Raw genomic sequence first — 20819 nt, forward strand, 5'->3', positions numbered from 1 at the left:
TATTTTAGCCAAAATGTGCCGACAGGCGGAATTTCATGCCCTATCATCCACTAGGGCATGGTGGGAGAATAAAATAGTGTGCCGAGCACAGCGAGGGGACGCAGTGCTATGTTTTAGTTTTTATGTTGACATTCCGGTTAAAAAAAATAAAATACATGTCGACCTTACCCATGTTGACCTAATGACCCCGTCGACCTAAAGTCAAGTCGACCTTCCTGCATGTCAACCTAATGTGTGGACCATAATGCTGGTGGCCTAATGATCCATACCCTATTATAGCACCCTACACTCAATCTGTGAGAAGGGCATAGTCATTTATAAGAGCAATACTTTATAAGTGATGTACCGCTACACCTGCAGTAGCTATAGCAATACATCAGGTGTAAAATGTTGCTGTTCAAACTTAAACTCTGCTCCCCTCACTGATTAGGTGCTGGGTGCTAGAATGAACACTGCCCCCCTACACATATGCTTGGTCTCATAGCAGTCATTACCAGAGCACACTTGTACAAGATCGCATAACTCAGCATAGCATTAGATTCCATCCAGGTACAATCAAAATGACTTGCATTCACAGGATAGAGAGATACATACCGCGGTGCCCTAAAAAGGTAAAGATACTTCCAATCAACTCCCCTGGCTTGTAGCAAGGTTCAAGGGAAAAAAACGGCACTCGCGGATTTTGTAGAAACAAAGTTTATATATTCAAGGTGAGGGTATGTACAGCATTATCAACGTTTCAAGGCTGGTTAGCCTTTTCTTCAGGATGCGCTGTAAAGTGCAAATAGTGCCTGTGCAGTATAACTATTTCACTGCACAGGCACTATTTGCACTTTACAGCGCATCCTGAAGAAAAGGCTAACCAGCCTTGAAACGTTGATAATGCTGTACATACCCTCACCTTGAATATATAAACTTTGTTTCTACAAAATCCGCAAGTGCCGTTTTTTTCCCTTGAACCTTGCTACAAGCCAGGGAAGTTGATTGGAAGTATATTGACAATTTATATATATATATATATATATATATATATATATATATATATATATATATATAGTCCAATTACCCCCGGCACTCCGTTGCCCCAAAGTGAGGGGTGTCTTTGCCCAGGTGCCTTCCGTTTGGTGGCCCAGCCACCAGGAGTATACTGCGGGGATGCGGCGGCACTCAGAGACGATCATACACGTTGGTAAGGTGAGAAAAAACTTTATCTACGTTTCGGGGTTCAAGACCCCTTCGTCAGGATATGATATATATATATATATATATATATATATATATATATATATATATATATAAATTGTCAATCGGAACCCTTGGGCCAGCACCCCCAAAGGGTTTAGAGTTGCACATGAACCAACTAGTTCATGACGCAAATGCTTTTTTCTGTGCACACAGAGTAAATTTGGTCTGCTTTTGCATGGAGCACATGAATACTTAGAAGCCTTGTTCAAACACTGCAATTTAGAGCTTAGCTAGGGTGCGACCCCATCCCAACTCTAAATTGGTCTGCGTATGCCAAGTTTGACACCTCAGCAGGGCCATATGGATGTGTCATGGTGTAAAAGTTTTAGGGCCAGATGTATCAAGCTTTAAAAAGTGAAAGTGGAGAGTGATAAAAACCTGGCACTCAGCTCATAACTGTCATTTTCCAAACCTAGCCTGCAACACGGAAGTTATGAGCTGATTGGCTGGTTGTTTATCATTTTCTGAAGCTTATACATCTGGCCCTAGACCATCAATAAAGTTTTGTAGTCACCTGTAATAAATATATGAACATAGTCTGCTTATTAAATAATGAACTCAGTTCAGCTAACAGAATGTTAGTAGGAGTGAGTGTGATTAGAATAATCAACTGAACAGAAATGTGTACCGTAATGGTCTATCACAGAAAAAACACTGGAAAGGAAAGCAGTACTTACAAATGGAGAATAGAGCTCCCCGGTATCAGTTATATCCCCTGCCATAGCTGGTGTTGGGTGGGGATTGAAGTGGGGAGAAAGGGTTGGGGAACCTAGAAAAGACACGTAAACAACTTAATATAAAAGGCAATTTAAAACAGTTTTTTTATTGCTGCAATCTTTCTCTGTTCCTGATATGATTTATTACCTGAAAGACAAACACCTCCAGCAGACTTTTCCTCCCTTATTTCATGCGTACACAAAAACAAGACAGAAACAAGGCTGTGTTTGTGCCTGGGTCTATAAAGTGGAATCAGAAGCTGTTTACAACTTATCTGGACATTCAGAAACTCGTAATAAATTATGGCCGGTATTCTGGTTCACTCGCAAAGGCAAATTCCTTCTCAATGGACAAAACCAGGTACTTATATATGTTAGTTGGGCGCCCGTAACGTAGTGGTGTATTGAGAATACCAATACACCACTATCCTGGCTACGTAAACTACGTAACTTTCGCAAATTATGTAACTGGAGCCCTGCTAACACATAAAGGATCATATGGCCACTATCCACGTCATTACCCAGTGTCCACGTGGGCATGGAGTTAATCTTATAAAGTGTGGCAAGCGCAGCGAGCCACCGAGCCCGAAGCGTGGGGAGCGCAGCAAGCCCCGCGAGGGGATGCAGATAGACGTTCGCTCGCCACGCTTCGTGCTCGGTGGCTCGCTGCGCTCTCCACACTTTATAAAATTAACTCCACGCCCACGTGGACACTGGGGTTATGACGTGGATAGTGGCCATATGATTGTGTAAGTGCGTGTTGTGTGTAGTGTGTGTAGTGTGTGTAGTGTGTGTGTGTGTAGTGTGCATGATACTCACCATCCCGGCGGCTCCGGCACTTGTCTCCCCGCAGTCCGGCATGCAGCTATGTATGCTATTAGCGTAGTCACTGCTGGGGGAGCTGGGAAACCATGCGATGCTTCCCCAGCGGTGACTACGCTAAATCAACGCCATTGCTCCCGGCCACCTAGAGTTTTGGCCGCCGCTGATTCCCCGACGCCGCACCGACGCCAGGACAGGGTAAGTTAAACCCCTGCCACGTTGCCTAATGCCCGCCTGTTTAGCCGGCCGCCCGGCAATGGCTATGCTGATAACGTAGCCAAAGCTACGTTGTCAGCGTAGCGTAGACGGGCGCCCGGCTAACATATAAGTACCCAAAACCATGTGGACTGCAGGGAGGGCAGATGTAACATGTGCAGATAGAATTCTATTTGGGTGCCATCCACAGGTTTTGCTGGGCTTTCCCAGGTTTTACAGGGTTCAGTGGAAATTGAGGCAATCTGGGAAAAAACTCTGGGACTATGGAGCAGTGGAAGCGGCACCTAAGCCAGATATGACCCAAAATCCTAGATCAGACTGGGGATTTTGGTGGGAAAAGGGTATTACACAGGTTCTGTGGTTAGCTGACTACAGGGCAGCATTTAACCTGGTTTTAATAAGCTAAAGATAATGTGTAATGGATATGGTTTAAAGGGGATAGTATGGCAAATTATATATATATATATATATGCAAAGAGAAGTAAATGAAGCGCACAATCAGTAATATAATATAACACGATTTTACTTATAAAATACTGATGTACTTTTAGGGTAAAAACAGCAATGCTTGCCAGGGAGTAGTCGGGCAGTGCGGCAGGAAGGTACAGATGTAACAGCCGTAGGCGGTGATCAGTCGCCGGCAGGAACCTTGTCAAACAACCGCTCACTCGGGTCAACTCCTTCAGATCGACATGGACTGCAGAGACGCCACAACGTCGGGATCACTGGAAGCCACGCCCAACGCATTTCGTCACAGGTTCTGACTTGTGACGAAATGCGTTGGGCGTGGCTTCCAGTGATCCCGACGTTGTGGCGTCTCTGCAGTCCATGTCGATCTAAAGGAGTTGACCCGAGTGAGCGGTTGTTTGACGAGGTTCCTGCCGGCGACTGATCACCGCCTACGGCTGTTACATCTGTACCTTCCTGTCGCACTGCCCGACTACTCCCTGGCAAGCATTGCTGTTTTTACCCTAAATGTACGTCAGTATTTTATAAGTAAAATCGTGTTATATTATATTACTGATTGTGCGCTTCATTTACTTCTCTTTGCAAGCATACTTCTGTGGATTCGTGGTGGATCCTACAAGTGGAGCAGCACACATTGTGGGACTTATTGGACATTGTTACATGCTTAAAGACATTGGACTAAATGCGCTGGGTATCGTTCTTTTGCATTATATATATATATATATATATATATATATATATATATATATATATATATATGACAGGGGACAGCAGCACTCGCAAAGAAAACACAGCATACGTAGTGTCCCAACGTTTCGTGGTTGCGTCACCACTTTACCAAGGTACTGATAAAGTGGTGACACAACCATGAAACGTTGGCATGCTACATCTGCTGTGTGTTTTCTTTACGAGTGCCCCATGAACTTTTATTGCATTTATCCAACACGGAAGCTGCTGCACACTGGGAGTGCTGCCTAACATACTAAATATATATAACGTCAAGGTCACCCGACAGGTGCACTCATCACTGACTGACACATTTTAAAAGATCCACAGGTGGAGTAAAGAATTTCACTTGATTCTGTGAGGAGACCTGCAAAACATGCAGCTTTGAGAACCTTTGATTTGAAAGAACTATGTAATACCACTTTTACACCAGCAAGGCTGGGTTGCACCCGGAATTTTGGACTCGGCTCCAAGCCCGACCCAGGCTACCAGTTTTCACTGCACAGTGATCCGGGTATACCCCATCTGTGCTCCCATGCAGGAACCCAGGTTTACAGGCTTGGGGTACACGTGGTATTAGTAACATCCTGTTCATGCTTTTTATAGAAACATATCATCAATATATATATATATATATATATATATATATCTAGTGTCCGTGAGTCTCAGAAACACTGCCATCTGCTGGCAGAGAGTGAAACTACATCTCTTTCTCACACATGCACAGACACAGAAGGTAGCAGATTAGCTTTCGAAGCTTTTGCTTCGAACGGGCTTACTATACAATATAAAGATACAAGGATTTTCCATGAATGATTCTGGTAAGTTTGTTGCTTTCATTCCTAGATGCAAAAGTAGGTTACTAGCAAATATCTAAACATTCATAGCACTGAAATAGCATTCACCCTTGCAGTAAATTAGTGTCTCACAGCACAGGCAATATAATCAAGTCTACAAGTGCAACATATTTAGACAAAGTGGCTGATCTCTTCAGGTAAACATGCATATTTTTACATGAACAAATTAAAATACTGCTTTTAGCATATGACACATTGTCCTTAACTATGATAATTTATTTAAATGAATTCTCTTTAACATCACATCACATTGTTTTCATAACATATTTCAAAGTGAATATGCCAAACAATAATGTATTCTTATTTTATTGTTGTAGGCTCCACTGTGCTATTAATAGTAGTCACATTCTATTCAGTGCTGCGTTATTATAACAATGGCATGAGGCAGTCTGTTTATGGATTTAAAATTAGCCTACTTAAGGAGACATAGTTGTGACCTTTTTAATCACCTGAAGCTACATTTCAATGACATTCGAATCACAACAATGCAAGAGTTAGCTACTGTAATCAGCAATTAAATACTTTACAAAGTGCTTAAAAGCTTGGGAAAAAAGTCAGGGGTGATGTCAATCTCAAGAGATAGGAGGTATATATTCAATGGATGCCAGATCCATTCCGAAATTCGGTACTTGTGTAGTTTCACAGCGCCACCGCACGCACACTGAAACTTTGAAACCCGGCAGCTTGCCAGACTCTGTGTTTACTGTGCGCGTGCCGCTCTAGCTTTTCTCAGCGTAGCGCGTGGCTGCTTTCCATATGTAATCTACGTTATCAGCTTAGCACTGGCAGCAGCACCGCGCGCTGCCCAGCGCTGACAGGTCATTGTGGTACTTGTAGTTCCACAGTGAAATAGACAGTCCTGCGCACCGATAACCGGGGAATGTAAACTGGACACCCCGGCACACTGCTAACGTACGGGGCTTCTAAACTAGACACCCCGGCACACCGCTATTAAAAGGGGTGTCCCAAATGTAGACGCTAAAATTTAAACGCTAAACCGTCTAAATTCACACTCCCTGCAAACCGCTAAGAAGGGGGCATCTAAATTTAGACACTAAAGCATCTAAATTTAGTTGGGTCTAGGGCAGGGGTCGGGAACCAATGGCTCGCGAGCCAGGTGTGGCTCTTTTGATGATTGCATATGGCTCGCAGACTGCCTGATTTTTTATCCCCTTTCTATGAGGATACGCGGCTGACATCGGGGGAATGGATTGAGCCGTCAGCGCGGCGGCGGGGGGGGGGGGGGGGGATGTGGGTGGAAGAGCTGATACGCCGCAGTGTGTACTGTAGGCTCTTCCAGCTACATCCCACACCCGCCGTGCTGACAGGCTGCCCGCCGCGCTGATAGGCTCCCCACCTCTGCTGACACGTGGGGAATCACTGCGCGCCACACGAGTGCTGGAGGCTTTTGGACACTGACGGTGAGTGTAACTTACAGCAGTAAGTTTGTGCTGGGGCATTCTGTGCACTTCTATTATACTGCTGGGGGCATTATGTGTGGTATACTGCTGGGGGCATTATGTGTGGTATACTGCTGGGGGCATTATGTGTGGTATACTGCTGGGGGCATTATGTGTGGTATACTGCTGGGGGCATCATGTGTGGTATACTGCTGGGGGCATTCTGTGCACTTCTATTATACTGCTGGGGGCATTATGTGTGTGTTATACTGCTGGGGGCATTATCTGTGGTATACTGCTGGGGGCATTATGTGTGTGTTATACTGCTGGGGGCATTATGTGGGGTATACTGCTGGAGGCATTATGTGTGTTATACTGCTGGGGGCATTATGTGTGTTATACTGCTGGGGGCATTATGTGTGGTATACTGCTGGGGGCATTATGTGTGGTATACTGCTGGGGGCATTATGTGTGGTATACTGCTGGGGGCATTATGTGTGGTATACTGCTGGGGGCATCATGTGTGGTATACTGCTGGGGGCATTATGTGTGGTATATTGCTGGGGGCATTATGTGTGTGTTATACTGCTGGGGGCATTATCTGTGGTATACTGCTGGGGGCATTATGTGTGTGTTATACTGCTGGGGGCATTATGTGGGGTATACTGCTGGAGGCATTATGTGTGTTATACTGCTGGGGGCATTATGTGTGTTATACTGCTGGGGGCATTATGTGTGGTATACTGCTGGGGGCATTATGTGTGGTATACTGCTGGGGGCATTATGTGTGGTATACTGCTGGGGGCATTATGTGTGGTATACTGCTGGGGGCATTATGTGTGGTATACTGCTGGGGGCATTATGTGGGGTATACTGCTGGGGGCATTATGTGTGTTATACTGCTGGGGGCATTATGTGTGGTATACTGCTGGGGGCATTATGTGTGGTATACTGCTGGGGGCATTATGTGTGGTATACTGCTGGGGGCATTCTGTGCACTTCTATTATACTGCTGGGGGCATTATGTGTGGTATACTGCTGGGGGCATTATGTGTGGTATACTGCTGGGGGCATTATGTGTGGTATACTGCTGGGGGCATTCTGTGCACTTCTATTATACTGCTGGGGGCATTATGTGTGTGTTATACTGCTGGGGGCATTATGTGTGGTATACTGCTGGGGGCATTATGTGGGGTATACTGCTGGGGGCATTATGTGTGTTATACTGCTCGCATTAATGGTGAGTATTATAACAACATTATTTAAAAGAATAAATTCAGAGGCGTTTTATACTGACATTTACTTGAATTCACTTTTAAAATATATTATATGGCTCTCACTGAAATAAATTTCCAAATATTTTGCTTTCATGGCTCTCTTAGTCAAAAAGGTTCCTGACCCCTGGTCTAGGGGTACACTATTAAACATGTTCACAATGACACTAGTCGACGTAACAGCTGTCGACCTTGTAAATTCCACTATCCACGCCACCCTGAAGTGTGGCGAGCGGCGGTGGTACGCGTCCTACGACCTTTTCATAGCCCCACTATCCACATCAGCGTGGAGTTGATTTTATAAAGTGTGGCGAGCGGACGCAGAATACCTGTGAAGTAATCCGCGTCCGCTCGCCACGCTTCGGGCTCGTGGCTCGCCACACTTTATAAAATCAACCCCACGCCGACGTGGATAGTGGGGGTATGAAAAGGTCGTAGGACGCGTACTGCCGCCGCTCGCCACGCTTCGGGGTGGCGTGGATAGTGGTGCTGTTTCAGGAACACATTCACACCTGCAAAATCATACACCTGAGATAGTAATAATGACATTTTTTAACTATTAACTGGTTTTTAGTTAAATATAACGAAGAATACTGAAGTAAAAATGATTCCAGAACAATATATAATTAATGTAAAGAACAATAAAATTTAGAAAAAAGTCATGATTAAGAACAGGAAGCAGCTGCTGCATCATCACCACCACTTGCAGAGGAATCAGCTGCTGACGTGGATGCTGTCGGCTCTGCATCATCATCTTTATCAAGTTGGGGGAGCAGGGTCAGCGCGTACAGGATGCGCTTAAAAGGGTCCTGTGCGCCTAAACTCTGCCTCCAGATAAACTCCTGGAGGTACGAGTCCAGGTGATAGCACGCGGTCCCCCTTTGGCGCTTATTGCGCCACTTGCAACTACCCCACAACTGTTCAATGTTCTGGGTGTGGACCCAAGTGTCAGGATCCACAAAGTGGTACTTGTGGTTCACTTTTGCATGCTGGTACCCGGCCTGCTCCAACTGCTGCGTGTTATACACCCTCCAGCAGTCGCTAAAGATGGTGGTACCCGGTTCCACATTGGCCTCAATGGCAGCCATTAGGGTGCTCGCATCCCGCCGCTCCACTGCAGTGATGAAGCACTGGCCTGTCTCCCTCGAGATGCCCCTGAACACCCACTGCTGGGGCAGCATGCGTCCAACGTTGCTCTTTCTCTTGACGCAGAGGCTCTCATCCACCTCTACAATGGTACCTAGCCCTCCAATGTGCTGCTGAGGCTGCGCTAACAGGTCCACCGTGCAGGCCTCCCTCATCAGGTTATTGTACAAGACAGTAGTCTTCTGAGAGATGTTGAGCTGCCGGTCACAGAATTTGATGCTGGTAAGCTCTTCAGCCCAGCAGTAGACGAAGCGGATCAGGGTGACAAAGCTCAGATGAGACCCCCTGAACCACTGTGATGACCTGACGCTTATTTTCTTGTGGCAGCTGCGAATGTGACAGCGCCACATCCGCTCCCTCACACTCAGCCTCATGGGGTGCCCATTGGGGCAGGTCTGGGTGTGTGGCAGGAATTGGTGGGCCTGCAGGAATGCCACCGCCTCCTCCTCCGTCTGCGGCAGACTGAAAATAGTCAGGTTCGCCATAGTCAGGTTCGCCACTGCCATCATACACCTCCGTCTCTCACACAATCCTACTACTGACTGACTACGCTAACTGCGAACCACTCTGACTGACTACGTTATGCTGCCCGCGCGGTACTAAAAACACAGACTGTGCGCGCAAAGTGCAGGGAGAGTGAATTTAGGCTCTAAAGCGTCTAAATTTTAGCATCTACATTTGGGACACCCCCTTTGCTAGCGGTGTGCCAGGGTGTCTAGTTTAGAAGCCCCGTTTGTGTGCCGGGGTGTCCAGTTTACATGCCGCCAGCACTACGCTGATAATGTAGATTACATCTAGAGAGGCACACGCACCATAAACACAGCGTCTGGCAAGCTGCCAAGTTTCTCAGAAACATTAAACACAGACTGTGCGCGCGGTGGCACCGTGAAACTACACAAGTACCCAAAATTCTTTTGCTGGAATGGATCCGGCATCCACTATTCAATGCAGCAGCCAACTCCGACATCACATTTGGCCGCTGAAGTGTACGAAATTGTCTCACCGGCCGGTGATATTGCAGAAATAATTTTATATTGTGAAAAATAAATATTTTTTACTTTCATTAAGATACTTGCATTATAGTCCATTAGCGCCGTTTACTTTATGTCTTCTTTTGGTTTATATTTAAGGGTTGAGTATCCCTTATAAACGGCAGCTGTGACTGTAATTAGTGCCCTGCGCTTGGTTAAAATACATTTGCTTATTATAATATGTACCACTGTCTGTTTGTTTCAACCGGTTTTAGTCAGTTAGCCTTTTGTCCGTCTCTCAATCTCGGTTGATGCATTGTCCTACATAAAGGTCTGGGGGCATCAGGGTTGGAGCGGGCCTAACTCAATCCTTTGGACGCGGCTGCTATAGGTGAAGTCTAGCACTGCATGCATCAATCGACCATTGGGAGCCATCAGGTCCAAAGCAGGCAGCATTGTCCTTCATTGTGGTTAATTATTCAAACAAATTCTCTTTACCATCAAATTGTTTTCACAACATTTAAAATAAAATATGCCAAACAATAATGTATTCTCATTTAGTTATTGCAAGCTTGTAGCTGTCTGATTACAGACCTGTGCTATGTTGCATACAGTCTTGCAGATATATTCTAGCACACATGGTCATTTTAATATACAGATCAAACTTACTCATGTGTTATTCATAGTGTATTGGGATCTATCTACCTGTGTGGGTACTACACAGTATGTCAATTCACACTGCAGAGAATAGAAGTGACCCCATAGCATCAGGAAACAGCAGCTATCCCAGTGGTTGTGTGAGGTTTTATGGATATTAATGCTTGTGCACATATGATATGATATAAAATAAAAAAGATCATACAACAAAATAAAATAACATTGCACCTAGAAACATAAAATGGAAATACTGTACGAGTAGGACAAGGTCTGACATGACCAAAGGGTCGAAGAGGAAAGGGAAATACTATGATGATCTAGTGCAGGTTTGGCCAACCTGTGCTACTCCAGCTACACAACCCAGCATACCCTGCCACAATTTTAGCATACCTCAGATGAAAAGAAACAGGTTGGCCATGCCTAATCTAGAGAGATTGGTAGAGGCAGTGGCGTAAAAATGGACCCGCAAACCCTGCGCATGAAGAGTCTGCGCGGAGCGCCGGGTCCCAGATGCTACTGCGGTGACAGGCAGGCGCAGGAGCTGCAGCAGAGACCGGCATCAAAGTAACAATATGCCTCCTTCCCTCCCGAGTGCACCCCAGGCAGTAGTGGCCACTCTCAATAATCCCAGCAGAGCCTGCATGCGAGGCACCACTGACACAGACATGCTGGCAGTATAACATTCAGAAGGAGTGTTATGGAGGAGCAGGTCAGGCATTGGATTCGGAGAGCAGCTCTGACAGCTCAGAGGCACAGAGATGGTAGGAAAGGAGGAGGAGCTCCCAGTCCCAACTTGGCCAGTGTCTCTGTCTACGTGAATTCTGGCACTGATGTGTGTGTGTGTGAGAGTGAGTGAGTGAGTGAGTGTGAGAGAGAGAGACGCAATAACAGGCAATTCATAGGTTATTACAAAGTACTGTATACCTGCCTAATAATACCATATGGTATTTTATATAGTATATCAGTTACTATCATAGCTGGTAAATTGATTTAATGGGCATAATGTATAATGGGTATGACTGTGTGGGGCATAATGTGTAATGGGCATCAAGGTGTGGAGCATAATGGGCATTAGGATGTGGGGTATATTGTCTAATTAGCATCACAGTGTGTGGTATATTTTCTAATGAGCATCAGTGATGCTCAGAAAGGGCACGCCATAGGTACGTGCAAATTCTATTTATCGTTTTTTGGGGGGGGAGGGGGGGGGGCTGAAGGGTTAATCAGCCATCTTGTTTCCATTGAAGGGTTAATCAGCCATCTTGTTTCTCTGTGTCTGTCCCTGCTTATTTCAAGGTGGTTATATCCTGGCTCTTTTCCAGTACTCGCTGCTATACTTTGTTACTTTCCTTAGACACTGTACATTCTGTGCTTTCTCATAACTAACGAATACTACACAAGGCGATGTATAAGCCACCCCACAAAGACACTGCTATTTCCCTACCTCTGCACCAAATATTAACCAATCATGTAATTGAACCAGCGTCGTTTGTTGTGTATAAATATGTTGTTTTCGTCATCATTAAATCAGAGTTCAACCTTGTATCTGTGGTCATCGTTACTGGTCATATCATATGAGGTTACACTCTCACGGAGCTCTAAGGGGTCTTCACACTGAGGTCAAATAAGGTAATTAATAGATCAGACAATCGATACATCGGCGTATGATCGATTCTCTTCAAGTGGGGGCTCTGCCGCGGGATGCGAGGTCCATTCCTACACAGATGTCATAAAGATTTTACAGTCTGCCTGAATCTGTTGTGAGGTTACGGACATACTCGATCCTGAACCTGTGACACCATGCCTGGGGTATGTTGAATGTCTTATATAGAAGTTAGAGTCTTCTATCATAGAAGTTAAAGTCTTCTATTTTTGTGCACATAACCTGATCTAGGATCAGATGCCGTACTTGGAGTACGAAGGAGACCTGGGGTCTTTAGTCTAAATAGTGATGCCGTACTTGGAGTACGAAGGAGACCTGGGGTCTTTAGTCTAAATAGTGATGCCGTACTTGGAGTACGAAGGAGACCTGGGGTCTTTAGTCTAAATAGTACCTCACTTTGAACGCCCATTCTTTATTGGCCAATTGTCTTTATTGTATTGTCTTAAAGTATAAGTTTTTCTTTCATTCAATATCCCTGTGTGATTGGTGAGTATACACACTCGTGATATCTGTATTTCCTTGTAAACCGTGCGGCTGGTAAGTTCACGCACAATAACTTCACCATTTGTCTAATCTGACTACTGTATGCCAACAGACTTGCGGACTTTATGCTCTCCTTCTCGGAGTAACGCAACGTGAGGCTTCACATACAGTTCTCAGCAACATAACAACAAGACTCTGTCCACCGTCACGTAGACGGTCTGTTGTTTCACTAACATTTTGTACTTTTATATTTAATGGGATGTATCTAGAGGAAATATAGTTCATATAATATTCAGATAAAGACCAACCCTCACAGTCTGCTGCCACAGGTCCCGACCTGCCTGACTGAAGACGGTGCCCCTGGTCTGAGTATTAAGAACTTTCCACGCTCCCATTCATAGTCAGAAATATTGATACACAATCATACCCCGACATGGGTGGAAATAATAGTAAGAATAAAACAGTCTATCCACCCCCATTACCTAGTGAAATATGTAAGGAATATGTTGCCCACAAATTATTACCTTGTTAATCCATGAGGTGGACAATATAATAGATGGGACTGGAATCAAGTCCCCAGTATTAATACCCCGATCCCTGCAATATAGTAAACAGCTGCAGACTATCCCCTTAACAAAGCACAGGAGATAACTGACATGTGGAATGAAATCACCGTACACCAGTTCAGCTTTGAAAGATCTATTTTCTGTTGAGCTCTCAGGGTGTACGGCGGATTCCTGCTAGGCTTCTGTGTCTTTGCTGGAAGAGGGGGGTCTGAGGGGGAAGCTGCAGTATTGGCCTCTCTCTCCCTAACACTGAACATCGCTGCCTATTGCAGTTTCATGTAAATAGAAACCTACAGTCACTGAATTTTGGAAGAGATTTAAAAGATGCTGGACTGAGGAAACGGGACTATTTCTTGAAATATTCCCTTTACTCATTTCCACCTTTATCAATAACCTACACCCCTCCATTTCCACGCCAGTCAAACAGAATGTCTCTACCTGGACATCTGACAAACTCACTGAATTTAGTGAGCACTTATATGAGAAAGAATCAGCTGGTTGTTTTGACATGAGGAAAACTGCAGTTTCCTCTACTCACAACTTCCAGAACAGTAATAAGGGTCCGCACAATAGACCAAATAGGGGGATCCCACAAAATAACCAGAAAAGACCATATAGACCCCCTCAGGGTCCAACACCCCGTGCGCCTCCATACAACAGAGATTACAACAATACTGGTGCAGTACCAAGACAAACAACTTGTTTCAACTGTGGCCGGAATACACACTGGGCTAGGGACTGTCCACTCCCTCCCCAGAAACCACAACAACCTTACACTCCCAGACCCCAACAGGGACCATACAGACCACACTCAACATCAGTTCAAGACCATGTACGTTTCAGAGTGGACTGGTCTGACCCTGCACATTGACGGGGCCCGGAGGAGGGTATCCCATCTTTTCCACAGTTCACTACTCATTGGGAAGATTCACCCCTCATCACATTATATGTTGATGATAAAAAACTGTCCTTTCTAGTAGACAGTGGGGCAACAACCAGTGTTTTGTGTTCTCTTAACTATGATGGTGAACTGCAAAAGACTACTCCTTCAATGGGAATCAACGGGATACCCACTGACACATACCTGACTGACCCAGTTATCATACGCTCTGACAAGGGAAAACACTTAGGGATACACCAATTCAGGATCATCCCAGAATGTCCTGTTAACTTACTGGGCCGTGACTTGTTTAGTAAATTCCACATCTCCATCTCACCCTCTCCACAAGGGAGTGGGCTCCAAGTCACCTCCCCACACTTTGTGTCACTACAAAATACTCTGGACAACTCACTTGATCAAATTGATGATAGAATTTGGACCATTGGCCCTTATGACACTGGCTTCATACCCTGTACACCATACAAAGCCAAGCTCAAACCAGATACACAACCCGTGTTTTGCAGACAATATTCACTCTCACCAGAAAAGATTGAAGGTCTTAGACCTATGATACATGACTTCCTCGAACAAGGCATACTCAGGTACATTGTCTCACCTTACTCGACACCTATCAACCCTGTTGCTAAGGCCGATGGCTCTGTTAGATTCGTACAAGACTTGAGAAAAGTAAATGATCTCATTGTTCCTATTGCACCCATAGTACCTGACATCAATTCACTCATCTCAGCAATCCCTGCAAACGCAACCCACTTTAATGTCATAGATTTGAAAAACGCATTTTTAGCATTCCTATAGACACAGAGACCCAATTACTCTTTGCTTTTTCATTTGAAGGTAAACAATTAACCTGGTGTCGTTTACCCCAAGGCTATATTGACTCTCCAGTGGTCTATAGCATAATCCTCCAAGCCACATTGGCTCCATGGCACCCCCCCCATAGTTCTGTCCTGCTACAGTATGCAGATGATCTGCTTCTCTGTAGTGTCACCGAGGAGACCAGCCGGTTAGATGGAATCTCATTGTTAAACTGGTTAGCAGAATGTGGACACAAAGTGTCAAGAGAAAAATTGCAATGGTGTAAAACGCATGTCAATTACCTGGGTTTTGTACTCTCTGAGGGAGAAAGAAAAATCAGTCCACAACGCATACAGTCTGTATTGGGCCTGGTCACCCCAACTACCCAGAAGGATATGTTGTCTTTCTTGGGTATGGTAAGTTACTGCAGACAGTGGATCTCTGATTGTTCCTACTATGATAATATCTTGAGACAATGCACACTCAAAGACAAACCCAAGGTTATACAATGGTCAGATGAAATGTATTCTGCATTTAAACAATTGAAAGAAATGTTAGTACAGAGTCCCGCGCTTGGTCTCCCGGACTATATGTTATCATTTCACTTGTTTGCAAGGGACACATGTACAACTATGGCGGGTGTACTGACCCAACTTCATGGAGGCAAAATGCGCCCAGTCGCATTCTTCTCAAAGGTAATGCCTGTCACTGTGCAAGGAATGCCAGCTTGTCTTCGAGCACTGGCTGCCTGTGCAATGGTTGTTGAGATGTCCACATCACTTACATTAGGACATCCTACTGTGTTACATACCACACATAATGTCCTCTCCATCCTCAAAGGTCTACACACACAACACATGTCTGCCCAAAGACTCAGCGGCTATGAAGTACTCCTACTAGGGAACCCTTCTCTCACTGTAAAATACGCAACAAACACAGAAGGACCTGTCCCTGTACTAAACGCACTTTTAGGTCTTAAAGGACCTGACGACGAGGCGCCGCCTCAACATGACTGTACTCTGACAATTGACTCAGAAACTTCACCCAGACAAGACATGTCGACTGTGCCTATCCCCGATGCCGACATAATATTTGTTGACGGCTCCTGCAGCCGTCCCAATGACAACACGTACCAGGCAGGATATGCAGTGGTTAAACTTCCAAACACCACCCTTGAAGCAAAGACAGTCCCCTTACAGTCAGCACAAGCTGCAGAACTCATTGCACTCACTCGAGCTTGTCACATTTACAAAGACAAACCTGTCACAATTTACACAGACTCCAAATACGCTTACGGAGTTGTTCATGATCATGGTATGATCTGGCAACGCCGAGGCTTCACTGGCGCTGATGGGAAAGGCATATCACATGCGCAACTCATCACAGATCTCTTACACGCCATTACATTACCATCTCAAATTGCCATCCTTCATTGTAAAGCACACACTGGAGGAAAGGATGATATCAGCAAAGGCAACGCTCTTGCTGATACCGCTGCTAAACGTGCTGCCACTATAGCAACATATAACCTCACTCTTGCTGTCATCTCGCCTCCTTCGTTAGATGATACATACCTACTGACAGAATTACAGGCTGCTGCCTCTAATTCAGATCTATCAGATTGGACATATTCAATACTGCAGAAGAATCCACGGACTGGATTAATCTGCAAAGAGGGGAAACCATGTATACCCCAAACCAGTGCATCATTGTTCATAGTACATTACCACGGAGTAGGACACCATAGTATAGTAACAACTACTTTACTCCTCTCCAATGATTTCTACATTACTAATGCCAAAGAACTTGTAAAACAGTACATCAGTAGATGTATAGTGTGTCTTAGAAACAACCCAAACAACCCAAATAAAGCAAGACACCAACATCTAGAATACCCAACCACACCATTCACACATCTTCAAATAGATTTTACACATATCAATAATGCAGGAAGCTTATCCCACTAAATCAGAAGATGCAAAAACAGTAGCCCGCATACTCACGCGAGAGATCATTCCGCGCTGAGGATGCCCGCTCCAAATCAATAGCGATAAAGGTTCAGCCTTCACAGCCAAAGTCACAGCAGAATTAGTCAAAGCACTGCAAATAGAATGGAAGTTTCACATTCCATATCACCCACAGAGAATGACTCCACAAAAGACTCTAGGTTACTCCCCCTTTGAAGTACTGATGGGCAGACCTTTCCCCACTCCCTGGGCAAAGAACCCTTTAGTTACCACAGAAGGAGACTTAGAAATAATAAGAGAAGAGTACGTCAGATCCCTAATACAGAAACTTAATGAAGTTGAACAAAATGTTATCTTTAAGAATCCTTCTCATCCACAGATACCCACTCACCCATTCAGGGTTGGAGACAAGGTCGTAGTGAAAGTGTTGCCGAGAAACAAGCACCCCGGAGACTTCACCTACGGACCAGAGACAGAAGTGGTCGCAGTCACCAGGACGGCTGTCCTCACCGACGAAGGACCAACGTGGATCCATGCATCCAGAGTAAAGAAAATTCCACCTCCACCACACGTCAACACAGAGGTCGACACCGATCCCGAGACTGACACAGACGGGACGAGAGAGGTGCTAACGAGGGCAGACAGCCCTGACCTCCAACAGGACGAGGTAATAACGGGGGCCAGTGGCTCTGACCTCCAACTTGGAGAAGACCTGCCGGCTGGAGGTGACAAGGAATCAGGGGTACAACATTCTGAAGCCGAGGACGACGCTACAGGATATGACTCCCCCCACCTTAGCCCTAGTGATTTTATTCGGGCTTGTTCTTTATAACTGTTTTGCTGAAGTTGATATTACTCAGAATGATGGACGTTTTACCTTCTGGTATAATTCTTCTAGTACAACTGTTGCTACTTTCATATTTTCTTATTGTGATATTGTATCTTGTTCAAACAATCAAGGCGGGAATCGAGGAGAACCACCGCTGCCCTGGCTGTGTAACATCCAACACACACCACACGCTGTAAGTCACGTATATATCAGTGTCACTAGTACTTACTGGGGAGATTCTTGCAACTCATGGGGGGCTGTTGGGTGGAACACTAGAGCAGATACTACTGTCTTTGAGAGCAGCCAAGACTGGGGATATTGCCCCGATGTTGGCCTCCATAAATGGTCCCATGGTCGATCCTTACTAACCCGTATGTCCCTACGAAAAAAGGGCACTTGCAATAGCCAATTTATTATTAACCTAGAAAACCCAGCCCCGGCGATCCCGGACTATATGTCATGGGTAAACATCAATCAGGAGAAAACGGGGGCCCAAGAGGAAAATTCCATTTAAAGGACATGTACGATAACCCAGAATACACCGCCCTCAAAGCCACTGTAAAACCTAAAACACCACCATCATTCCTTCAACCACATGTCACTACTTTTAATGATATGTTAGCCATTGATAATCCCACGTATGAAGATACCATGTCTATGGAAACAGGTTTCTCTGATGTAAACTATTGGTTAGAATGGATGAAGTATAATGCCCGCAAGGTTAATCAAACTGATTGCTATGTGTGTGGAAAGTCCAGACCCCATTTAGGTACTGTACCCATACACATACCACCTGAACAGGATAAATGCTTTTTTAGTTTATACACTGACACTGTAATAGAAGAAGCCAAATGTGAACAATGGAAAAAGGAATACCCCATTATGACAAAGAATACCAACCCTGGTAGTACTATAACTATTTACCCCGGTAATTACACTTGTTATTTCTCTAATAGTACTGATCAAAATGTTGTACAATTGAAATTATTTCCTGATGGGTATTGTGCTGAAAGAAGACATATCACCATACCCACCATGAAGAAATCTTTGGGAGATATCTATTTTATCTGTGGAGATATGAGGCTGAGGACAAAACTAGACAACCCTTGGAAAGGAGAATGTGCCCTGGCAAAGATTATCATGCCCATTCACATCCTCCCAGCCAACCTTCCTCGGCCTCCTCCCACAGGTAACACAAACACACACTCTAGAGCTAAGAGAGATGCCCCCAAGGAAAGTTTCGATCCACATGTGTATATCGATACTATTGGTGTCCCCCGGGGAGTTCCAGATGAATTCAAGGCTCGAGATGAAGTCGCTGCTGGCTTTGAGTCTCTGCTTCCCCAGGTGACAATCAATAAGAATGTGAATTGGATAAATTACATATATTATAACCAGCAACGTTTTGTGAATGATACTAGAGATGCTTTAAAAGGTATAGCTGAACAGTTAGAAGCCACTTCTCAAATGACTTTTCAGAATCGTATGGCTTTAGATATGATGCTTGCCGAGAAAGGAGGAACCTGTGTGTACATAGGTAAGATTGATGGATGCTGTACTTATATCCCAGACAACACAGGTCCTAATGGGAAAACTACCCTAGCTATTAAACATCTAGAAGATTTATCCATCGAACTCAAGAAGAACTCAGGTGTCACGGACCCCTGGAGTAGCTGGTTTGGATGGCTAAACGATTGGAAACACGCACTAACACAAATAGGCATGTTTATTCTCATTATAATTATTGTACTTATGATAGTAGGATATTGTGTCTTTCCCATATGTAAGAAAATTGGTTCCAAGTACCTGGATAATGTAACACCTGCTATGTACACTGATCTCGCCAAAAGCCTTCCCTCACCAGAAGATTATAGTGAATATGTTAAAATCCATCGTACCAAACAAGATGCCATCTACAAGAATCAAATTGTCTAAAAAGGACATTGATTCTAAGAGGGGATTGAAGGGTTAATCAGCCATCTTGTTTCCATTGAAGGGTTAATCAGCCATCTTGTTTCTCTGTGTCTGTCCCTGCTTATTTCAAGGTGGTTATATCCTGGCTCTTTTCCAGTACTCGCTGCTATACTTTGTTACTTTCCTTAGACACTGTACATTCTGTGCTTTCTCATAACTAACGAATACTACACAAGGCGATGTATAAGCCACCCCACAAAGACACTGCTATTTCCCTACCTCTGCACCAAATATTAACCAATCATGTAATTGAACCAGCGTCGTTTGTTGTGTATAAATATGTTGTTTTCGTCATCATTAAATCAGAGTTCAACCTTGTATCTGTGGTCATCGTTACTGGTCATATCATATGAGGTTACACTCTCACGGAGCTCTAAGGGGTCTTCACACTGAGGTCAAATAAGGTAATTAATAGATCAGACAATCGATACATCGGCGTATGATCGATTCTCTTCAGGGGCAGCATATTTTTACTGTCCACACTGGGAGCCAAATTGCCAAGAAACAGCCCAGTTTGTAAAATAGGGGTGCAGAAACTTTTTTGACAGGGGGAGAGCAAAAATGTTACGAACGCCACAGAGTAGAGGGCAGTATAGCAGTCTATTGCAGAGGGCAGGATCGGAAACCAGAATAACCCTTTCACATGGTCGCAAAAACCTGGTTTGTGGCTTAACCCTGGGTCTAGTGACCCAAGATTCCAACCTGGGTAGCCACCTGTGTTTGATACCTACAGTATGTTACCTGAAAAACCTATGTTACTGGGCAGTGTGAACAGGAGCTTGGATTCTGTTTACTGCATAGAGAGCAGCATACATAAGCGCTGGCAGAAGTAAAGGTGCCCATACACGGTACAATTGCTGGGTGCGATGAATGCTCAAAACGTATGTTCATTTAGTACTAGATTGCATCTCATTGCATTGGAAAATGTATGTGATGCGATCTAGTCCAAATTGCATACAATAATTGTTACGTGCATGGGCACCTTAAGTCCAGGCAATATTAGAGGTCAAGCGTTCAGCTTCAATGGATTTAAATCCACTGTGACAGTTTGAAAACCAGTGTTCAGTGACCATGGCTGCACCTTGGTATGTGGTCTGAAAGATGTAGATAAAATGAAGTCTATTGTGGAGGGTGAAAGCTGGT

At 44.6% G+C, this 20819-nt stretch overlaps 2 protein-coding genes across 6 annotated transcripts in view; one reads left to right on the forward strand and one right to left on the reverse strand.

Annotated features, from left to right (window-relative positions):
* Positions 1–20819, reverse strand: part of SLC38A12 (solute carrier family 38 member 12) — a 42063-nt gene that overhangs the window by 20334 nt on the left and 910 nt on the right. The window contains exons 1-2 of one of the 2 annotated variants that reach the window (XM_083148070.1): positions 16910–17025; positions 1923–2014 (exon numbers count right to left, since the gene is read on the reverse strand). In XM_083148070.1, the coding sequence (XP_083004196.1) occupies positions 1923–1967 (45 nt within the window). In that variant the 5' untranslated portion in view covers positions 1968–2014; positions 16910–17025. Of the gene's footprint in view, positions 1–1922; positions 2015–16909; positions 17026–20819 lie in introns of those variants that run through there. The other variant, XM_083148069.1, reaches the window with a different exon arrangement.
* LOC146008601 (uncharacterized) lies at positions 11710–19994 on the forward strand. 4 transcript variants are annotated; one of them, XM_083148068.1, is made up of 3 exons: positions 11710–12307; positions 17253–17498; positions 17541–19994. In XM_083148068.1, the coding sequence occupies exon 3, from the start codon at positions 18162–18164 to the stop codon at positions 19635–19637; it is 1476 nt and encodes a 491-aa protein (XP_083004194.1). In that variant the 5' UTR covers positions 11710–12307; positions 17253–17498; positions 17541–18161; the 3' UTR covers positions 19638–19994. The 4 variants fall into 4 exon arrangements, 3 of the variants coding, with proteins under 3 accessions (XP_083004194.1, XP_083004193.1, XP_083004192.1); XM_083148067.1 differs by having other exon boundaries at positions 11710–12127; XR_014444537.1 differs by lacking the exon at positions 11710–12307 and having other exon boundaries at positions 12541–17498.

The sequence above is a fragment of the Crinia signifera genome, chromosome 6 (genome assembly GCF_055691185.1).
Source record: "Crinia signifera chromosome 6, ASM5569118v1, whole genome shotgun sequence".
In the NCBI taxonomy this organism is placed as follows: domain Eukaryota; kingdom Metazoa; phylum Chordata; class Amphibia; order Anura; family Myobatrachidae; genus Crinia; species Crinia signifera.

Coding starts and splice junctions, on each gene's coding strand:
- LOC146008601 (XM_083148068.1), top strand. CDS start 18,162: ATGGGTAAACATCAATCAGGAGAAAACGGGGGCCCAAGAGGAAAATTC.